General features: G+C 36.3%; 1 protein-coding gene across 9 annotated transcripts in view; it reads right to left on the bottom strand.

The window, feature by feature from the left end:
- Nucleotides 1-945: 945 nt before the first annotated feature.
- The window catches only part of Tdrd5 (tudor domain containing 5), an 86,477-nt gene continuing 77,742 nt past the window's right edge, over nucleotides 946-9,680 (bottom strand). For 3 of the 9 annotated variants that reach the window (XM_021265345.2, XM_021265347.2, XM_021265346.2), the window contains exons 17-18: nucleotides 8,171-8,381; nucleotides 946-4,839 (exon numbers count right to left, since the gene is read on the bottom strand). In XM_021265345.2, coding sequence (XP_021121004.1) covers nucleotides 4,595-4,839; nucleotides 8,171-8,381 — 456 coding nt within the window. In that variant the 3' untranslated portion in view covers nucleotides 946-4,594. The remainder of the gene's footprint in view (nucleotides 4,840-8,170; nucleotides 8,382-9,680) is intronic. The other 6 variants (XM_021265348.2, XM_087194379.1, XM_087194380.1 and 3 more) reach the window with 4 other exon arrangements.

The following is a 9,680-nucleotide window of genomic DNA, read 5'->3' as shown; positions in this document are numbered from 1 at the left end:
AGTAAAGATAAATTTGATATAACTGCTGAAAATGTTGCTATAAAACATCTACTTGTTCATAAACACATGTTCCACTGCCTAAAATATGGAATGTAAAAAGGACATTACCTTTTTTTTTTGGGGGGGTACCGGGGATTGAACTCAGGTCCTTGCACTTGCAAGGCAGGTGCCGGAACCACTGAGCTAAATCCCCAGCCCCTGCCATTTAATTATACAAGATTGTCCCATTCTCAATTTAACTGTCCTACTCCAGAACAATAAAGCAAAGTTATTACTTTTAAAATTCAGAAAGGAAAAAATACTTTGGCTCTGGCCAAGGAGAAGTCATCCACGAAGACAGTATCATGGGGAGGAATTATGGGACACCCTGGGACATATTCTTTGCATATTAGTATCTGAAATGATACCCATATTTAACTGAAAGGTGTTTTGTATGCACTGCACCAGAAGAGACTTTTTTCCATCAGAGTAACAACACTGCAGTTACAAATGTTTTGTCATTTTTTCTTGAGTTGTCATTGTTCTTGAATAGAATGAATTCAGTCTTTGGCTTCAACTTGTGGCTAAGTGGAGTGACACTTTGAGCAGTTATGGAATTTGAGAACCATCTGGGAATAATCTACTCTGGACTGCAGCAAAGGCTCTAAATGTGGAATAAAGAAGAGAAGGAAGCCAGGGATTTAGCTTAGTGGTTCTGCCACCTGCCTCACAAATGCAAGGTCCTGAGTTCGATCCCCAGTACCAAAACAAAACAAAACAGAGGAGGCAATTGAAAGTGTGTTGAATGACAGTCCCATCTTGCTGCTGAGTTTGTTGTCTGGTGTATGGAATGTTGTCAAATGGGAGTTTTAGGGCCTGGATGATGGCTTAGAATGGCTTGGCATGTTCCCATAAACAAAGAGAACAAGTTCTTGAAATGCAGCTAACAAGAACTTAATGGCCTTGTGAATTTTCAGTTTCATGGAATAAAAGTATTAATCTACAATACAGCAAAGGTTTCTAAAGACCTTCATTGAAAATGAAGCAGTCATGCCAAAAATAAATATGACTTAGTCAAGAAGAGTGTCAAGTTTGTTTTCCAACCATACAAATTTTATATTTACTCAACTAAGTATTTTGGGGCCAGGGATTTAGCTCAGTGGTTTCGCCACCTGCTGCCCAAGCTCAAGGACCTGAGTTCGATCCCTGATACCAAAAACAAACAAACAAAAAATCAACTAAGTATTTTGGGTCTCATATTCAAGTGAAATTTTCATTCCTACAGAATCAATACAATAAAAACAAGCACCTAGACATTTCTGACAACAAACTTCCAACTTCACAAATATTTAAATCAAACAAAATGCTGTTACAACCTCCAAAGATTAACCTAATCATCGTTTCTTGATCCCAACAACATGCCATTAGGTTTGTAAACAAAAGCTGAGAACAGAGATAGTCACAAACTTGGTTTCCTCATCAAATAATTTATCTACATTGCACCAAGAATAACCAAGTTAACATTCCTATACTCATTTTTTCATAAATTAAAAATATTTAACAGAAACATAAAAGAGCTTATGACTATACATTTTTAAGTATTTACTCAAAACTATATAACCCCAAAAAGTTTAGCTATGAATACATTCTCTACTCAGTTTTGTCATATGGCTAAATGCTCGATTTTGCATAAAAAGTGGTACAATTAAGTATTATAAAAGTCCTTTTCGAAACAGTTAACATTTTCTGTGTACATAACTTTTTAAGTTACCTTTTTAAGGTAGCATTTAATGGATTCTGGTTCCAGTAGGCCAATGATCCAAAACACTGGTAACTAAATAAGACATCTACTTGTTGGGAATGGGGCTAAACTCAAAGTACACGGACAGACTTTGTTGATGCAGTTGCTCTTTTTTGTACTTTGGTTGCTTTCTTGGAAAAAGTCAAGATTTCGGGAATAGAGGGGATGGGATTTAGGAAATAAAAGTATATTCAATGTCTAGTGATGGCTCCTACACAATTATGAATATTGTGAAGGCTAGCCATTGTCACCATATGAGTCTGAAAATATGGTTAAAATGTTAGAAAAGCCTTATATACTATAATGTTATAGGAAGCTTCAGAAAGATTTATCTGTAAGATATTGGTTTCTCATTTCTTATGATGCCTCTTTTTCTTATTATTTGGCTGTAGAATTTATCATTAAACTGTTCAAGAATATCAGATCTTTGTAAATTAGTCCCCTTCCCCACCAACACCAAGAGTATTTTTCAGCTATCAAAACCACCATTCCTTTGGACTGCTCTACCAAATGTTTGTCTTCAGTTAAACAAGGTGGAAGTGCAATATTTTCTGTGTAAAGGGCACTAGGCTAGGAGTCAGCAGGTATGGGAATTCAAGCTGTGTGAGTACCGGTAAGTCAGTCTTTCTAGGCTTCCTATTTCCTCACCTGAGGTCCTTCCTAGACCAAAATCAGATAATTGTCAGTCACCAGGTTAGACATAGGCTGAATGCAGGCCAGAAACCTCTAGTCATTCCTATGCCTTGAAATGAGCAACTGGCATCTTACATGTGTGAGGTTTGCATTACTGCAGGTAGCTCCTTAACACCACAAATGTTCAAAGTGTGGATGTCAACCTATCTTTTGACAAAAAAATCTCGTGTGTGTGGTACCAGGGATCAGCCCCAGAGGTACTCTATCACTGTTTTATGAGACCATGTCTTACTGAGTTGCTCAGGTGGGACTCAAACTTGCAATCCCCGTTTCAGTCTCCTGCGTAGGTGGGATTACAGGCATATCCCCCCACCTGCAACTCATCTATGTATCTTTTGTACATTTCTTATTGCACTTCTTACCCATATAACAAACCTATTTATTCATTTTCAAATGATCTATTAAATTTGATGCTTTGGATATTCACCAAATAAAGTCCACATTTTAGGGACAAGGTAGGTAAACAGACTGATAGATTGGCTGGCCTAGCCAAACAAGTAGTCAAAATATACAAGCCTTTCAAATGTTCATTCATCACTCTTAACTCATATGAGATGTTAGCTATTAAATTACTAAACAGGCTTCTTTCAAAGGGTGGTGAAACTCATCAGTTTGGGATGGCTCTAAATCACGGTCTTTATTTGCAAAAGGCCGGGATTCTGACAAAGCCTTAACACAGTTATTCCATAATCCCTTCTACCTTGCAAGGTATAAAATTAGTCCCCGTCAGGTTATGAAACCAACTGTCAAACTTACAAAAAAGCTACCCAGTTTTGGCAGAGATCCTCCTGGTACTTGGGTTCTATTACAGAGGTTACAGTTTAATCTACTAAATGTGTACTTCTGTCAACCCTTCTGACATACTGCTTCCACGAGATTCTTATTTCAAATACAGTAAGTGCTCTAGTAATCTGGAGAAGAGAAATACATTACTCAGACTTAGTTTAAAACTCTTCCACTGAAGGAGTAATTCTGAAGCATTATTTAAAAAATGAATTGTTCTCTTTAAAAGCAAATGATGGGTAATTATTTAAACTTACATGAAAACCAGAGCTTTGTCAAGTTCCTATAAGTTGAGTGTCACATACAGCATTTAACTCTTCACTGACACTTTATGAAACTCTCCAATAAAGATGTCTGATATAGGGCTGGGGCTGTGGCTCAGTGGAAGAGCACTTGGCCTAACATACATGAGGCCCTGAGTTCAATCCCCAGTAACGCGAAAAAAAAGTCTGGTATGTTTGGACAACTTATGAACATTGTTTCCAGGTTGTGTCTTTGTCTATTAATGTATCATCATTCTTATAGATATACTGGAATCACAGGTGAATCTGGATTTTTATATTTTTGAGACAAGGTCTTGCTATGTTGCTCAGGTTGTCCTCGAAATCGTGGGCTCAAGCTCACTTATAGTATGAGTTCAACAGAATGCCGTATAACATTTCACACAGTATAACTTAGACAATATGTTACATAAAGGCTTAAATAATACCACTCTTGAAACATTAAGGTTCCAGAGAACTGTGTTAACTATAGAGATGGCTTCAGCTATGTTTCAGAAATTTGCTCATAGTGAAAGAATGTTTTGGGAGACAAAGTCTTGCTATTCCAATCTGGCCTTGAACTCACTATGTAGTCTAGGCTATCCTTGAACTAGCAGCAATCCTCCTGCCTCCCAAATGTTGGGATTACAGGCATGTACCACTATGCCTAGCTAAGAGCTTTTTTTTTTTTTTTTTAATGTAAAAGTATTTCTATAACCAAAGCTTTAGGATGTGGATTTTATCTATGATATGGCCCTGAAATTCACACATCCTTTTTTGGAAATAGGTATTTAAGAATATTTTTGACTTCCTAAATAATAGTTTTTCAATTTTCATTGAATGTCATGATATGTACAAGAAAAATATATAGAAACAGAAATTTCCTTAAACTACTACATTCAAAAAGGTGAGACAGTCATACAGAATAAAATAAAATCATTAGTAGAAATAAAAACTAACATTAAACATCAATACTTATACATCAAAATGGACAGTGAGCATAATAAAGCTACATATAGTCACAGACAGGTAAGTATCAACTACCAAAACACAACTCTTTAAACTCCTCCTCCTTCCCTCATGCTTCCATCCTTTTCACATGGGGGTACCAACGCAGGAAGCTCCTGGATGTAGCTAACCGTGCAGCAGCCCCTAAGGCAGCAGTGGCTGTGCTTCGAGGAATGTAGAGCTTCTGAGAAATCTTGTTCTCTGGAGACAAAATAAAAGACAGTTGGTCCATAGATCCTTGACTCTTCTCCTTGAATGCTGGGATAGTACTGCTGGAAAAATCTTCATTCTTTTGGCTCCCTGGAGAGCTTTCCACTAAAAAAGAAACACAAGTCTTTTCAAGGGGTTCTCAGATTCACTGCTTTCTCTCTCCCATTCTAGCTCTTCATCAACATGTACTACAATTATTTTCTGTTGGGTGGTGACCATTTCCAATGGCCACTCAGGGAATGAGACTCAGAAACAAGTCAACAAGCAAAGAGGAAATGGGGATGGAGAATCACATGTTGAAATAAACTACATTCTTGTCAAGATGACAGCCAAGAGAGGGGGAAAATGCACTCATGAACAAAGGGAAGATTTCTTTATAGGAATGCCATAAATTAGATAAAATCAAATCCCAAAGAGCCTATAAGCTCTCCTATTTTCTTCCAAGTACTGAGGAAAAAAAATGGTGTCTATAAGCATTCTCTATTGCCAAAGTGGGTCCAAGTCTGTGCCAGTATAAAAACCATACCGAATTGATTGCTAACAAGTACCAAAAGCCAGTTAGCCATAAAATGACTGTATCGAGCATTAATTTTAACTATGAGGAAATAATCCCTTAAATGAAATGAAATTTCTGGAATGCCAATGCCCAATAGTTCCTAAGGGTCAAGGAGGGGGATGCTAGGAATGCTCGGATAAGTACTCTAGACCAGTGCTACCCAAAGTAGCTGGTATGATTATTGCCTGCCTACAGTAAAAGAAGTTTTTGATGACATCTAAGACAAGACATTACTTCCTTCAAAAAAATCCTGCTTTAAAAAGAAAAAACCCCAGGTGATCTAAACAATGTGCTCAGCAGTGCACTTGCAGTTGATTTAACATTCTGGCACAAGCTCATTGTGCCATCTATCGTGCAAACTCTTCACAAATTGGCACTGCTCTCTATCTTAACATGGATTTCAAAAGGAGAAAAAGTGAGCATAATTCCAATCTTTTATTCAGCTTTGCATCTTTAGCATCTAGTAGCAGCATGTGCTCTATTTTGCTTGCATTTGTGAGAAGTTATATAAAGAAGGACTTGACAGGGTGTTCTAAAAGTAAAATTCTGTTCATAGAACTACAATGCTCACAAGATTACTGAGTAGACTGGACACAAACAACACACTTTGAGTGTCACTGCCTCCCATCAGGCTCAGATAAGACCATCCAGTTGTAAGAAAGCAAGTTCAGGGCTCCCCCACTGCTTCTGAACTGTGGTGAGTTGTGTCATGATTTCATTATATATTACAATGTAACAATAATAGAAATAAAGTACACAGAACCCTCGGCCCCCAAAGTCTGTGGAAAAACTGTATTCTGTAAAACCATTCCCTGGTGCCAAAAAAGTTGGGGACTGCTACTCTTGAAAACCAGAGACAGGAAAATTCACAAGGAAAATTAGAAAATAATTTGTACCAAATGAAAATGAGAATTACACGTCAAAAATCCATGAGGTTTAGCTAAGGCAGAATCAGAGGGAAGTCTGTATAATTTCTATTAGTAAAGAAAAGGCTGTAAAATAAATGATCTAAGGTTTCAAATTGAAAAATTAGAAAAGAAGACAAAATTAGGCCTAAAGTAAGCAGAAGGAAGGAAACAATAATAAAATCAATGCAGAAACCAATTAAATAGAACATAAAAACAACAAGGAATGATCAATGGATCTGAAATTGTCTCAGATCAATAAAACAGATAAAAAGCCCTTTAGGCACACTGAGATCAGAAGAAAAAAAGGTAGCACAAATTACCAATATCAATAGGAATGAAAGCATATGTATCACGAAGATTCTACAGGTATTAAAATAAGGGAACAATATAAAGTAATTTATACTAACAGATCTTAGAGATTAGAGGAAATAAATTCCTTGAAAGAGAAAACAAATATTCCACTCAAATAGAAATCGATAACCTAAATAACACTGCATCTATTGAAGACATATGATAAAGACTTTTCCTTCAAAGAAAATTCCAAGTCCAGACAGTCTCAATGTTAAATTGTACCAAACATTTAAGGAAAAAATACCAATTACACGCAAATTCTTCCAGAGAATAGAAGGGGACCCTTTCCACTTCATTCTGAAGGCAGCATTGTCTAGATCAGTGATAATGAACTTTTTAGAGACTGAGAGCTCAAACTACAAACCAAAATCCACTTATTTATCACAAACTGCCAACACTGCAATTAAACCCGGGTGCTCAGCTGTTGGGGCGACTTGGCTTGCATGCCAATAGAGAGGGCTCTGTGTGTCTGATGCAGCATGTGTGCCACAGGGTTGCCACCACTGTGCTAGATACTGAAACCAAAGACATTAAAATCAAAACAAAAACTATAGATAAATATTCTTCATGAACATAGTCATAACAATTCTTAAGATTTTAACAAAGAGAATGAAGTATTATATTAAAGGGATAGTACCTCATGACAATGAGGGTATTACTGTAAGAATCCAAGGTTGGTTGAAATTTAGCCTATAATAGACTATTTTTTAAAAACAACGTGATCATCTCTATAGATGTAGAAAAAGCTAAAACTGTATTATAAAAAATCAAATGGACTTGATTAAAATGAACACTTTTTCTCTTCTAATGATGCTGTTAAGGTAAGCCATAGGCTGGAGGAAAAAAAAACCACACATACATACATACATACACACACATACACAGAGAGAGAGAAGTAGATAGATCTGGCAGAGGATCTGTGTCCAGAATAAAGAACTTTTATAAGCAGATAACCCAGTTTTATTTATTTTTGAGATAACCCAGTTTTAAAAATGAATATTTGAACAGTCACTTAACTAAAGAAGATATATGAATCACAAATAAGCACATGAAAAGATGGTCAACACTATGGTAATCAGGAAAATGCAAATTAAAACTACAGTAATACGCCTGTACATATTCACTAGACTGGAAACACTTTAAAAGATTACCACTTTTAGATAAATACTGAATAGAAAAGAATTGCTATCGTGTAAGTGAAAGAAGCTAGATATAAACTACATAGAGTACTATGTGATTCTAGTGAAGGGAAAATGCTATGCCGAGGCCTGAAAGCTGTCAGAGGGATTGATCACAAAGGGCCACAAATAAATTTTCCAAGTTGATGAAAATGTTTTATATCATGACTGTATATTTGTCAACACTTAAAGGGCCACACATGTAAAAATTAACAAATTTTACTATACATAAATGTGAAACTCCTGAAATAAAAAAACAATGAAAAAGAGAAGAGTAACAAAGCTGAAGGGAGTAACTGAGCCCTAAAATAAGATGAGGACTTGAGATAAATGGTTAAGCTAGCAATCTTTCAAAATATATTCTGAAAGACACCAAGGTTTTTAGCAACATGGCAAAATATTATATGTCAATTGTGAGCATGCACAAGTCTATGTAAACCTACCAGAAGCAGACTCTTTTTGGGGGGAGTCAAGAACTGTAGGAGTTGAACTGGATACTGCTGTGGATAGCTGGATTTGCTTTGGCTGAGTGAGAATGCTGTTAGGTTCAAACTGGCTCCCTTCTGCTGATTGCTGTGACTGGATTAAAGAGATGTAAAACTCTTCCAATTTGGGCAATGTGGAAGAATCCAAAGAATCTTCCAAATCTATGTCCTGCAAAATGGCAGAAATAGGGTGAAGGCATGAAGAAGTGTTAGGATAACAAGAATTAAGCCATTTTTGTTTTCCTACATGCAAAATACAAATATTTTTCTTAAGAAAAAACTTCTCACTTTCAAGAACCTAGACAATTTTGAGGAAAAGCAATCCTTTTGTCTAACTTAATGAATATCAACTTAAGGAATCTTTATTGAAGACGTACTACAAGCAAACATGGTACTGAGTGCTACCATACATAGCTAAGGAGGGGTAGCAGGACATGAGAAATGACATTCACTGAGCACTTCCTTGCAGACCTTGTTAAGTTATTTGTATGTGTTTTTAAATTTAAACAGAACCATTCTAGGTAGGCAGTAAGGCTTTCACTTAGCATAATGCTTGTCAAGGAGAGATTAAGCTTCCCAATATCCATCAGTAAAGGGCAGGGGTAGATCTGAGCTCAAGCCAGTCCTTGTTCTCTGTGCTTTACCTCACCACCTCCCAGGAAGATAGGATCCCTATCGTTGTGGACATCATATTCCAGCTAGGGAGCAGCATATATATGTAACTAGCCATGAAAGGGGGCATCAGCTTGATTCTGAAGTGTGAATGAATGCCCAGAGAATACAAAGGAGGCCTCAGAAGTAATGGGATAAGAGTTACTTCCCAGAGACTAAACTTGAGCTAAGTGTATGAAGTGCCCAATTTGAGCTATTACAAACTAGATCTAGTTTCCTACCATATAGTCATTGCTGAAGTATGTATAGCATATGGAACTTTAGAGCATTTTTCTTCAGTGATGTCAGGTGGCCACAAGTGTGTGCCTCATGACCAAGCTGTGACAAACTTAACTAAGTAGTTTACAGTCCAGTAGCAAACTGAAACAGTAACTGTACAAATAGAAAATTTAGCTTGTATCTTTTTCAGGCTGAGTGTAAAAGATATTTAATATCAGTAAATGTTCCTTCTGTGGCAAAAATACAGCACCTCATTTTCAAAGATTGGCATAAATGTGTCTTATACAATTATATAATATATAAAAGGCTGTATGTATAAATTTTTGCAGATAACTGAAATTCTTAAACCCCAGATAGTTACACCTGACTCTCCAATACACTATTTTAGGAAACAAAGACCTGGATGGATTCAAATTTTTGCTTAGTTAACACAACTTACATATTCAAATTTTAAAGTTTATCCCCATTTAAAATGAGGTTAAGTATCAGCGAGTTCTTTCAAAAAAGCTGCAATGATAAGTAAATATTTTTAAAGTAAATATTTTTATTATAGAACTTTTCCCCTTTTAATTTTTTT

This window comes from Heterocephalus glaber, unplaced genomic scaffold, assembly GCF_053883595.1.
Source record: "Heterocephalus glaber isolate CG9 unplaced genomic scaffold, H.glaber_assembly_v1.0 deba00001600, whole genome shotgun sequence".
Classification (NCBI taxonomy): Eukaryota; Metazoa; Chordata; class Mammalia; order Rodentia; family Bathyergidae; genus Heterocephalus; species Heterocephalus glaber.
This window is presented reverse-complemented; position numbering and strand designations above follow the sequence as displayed.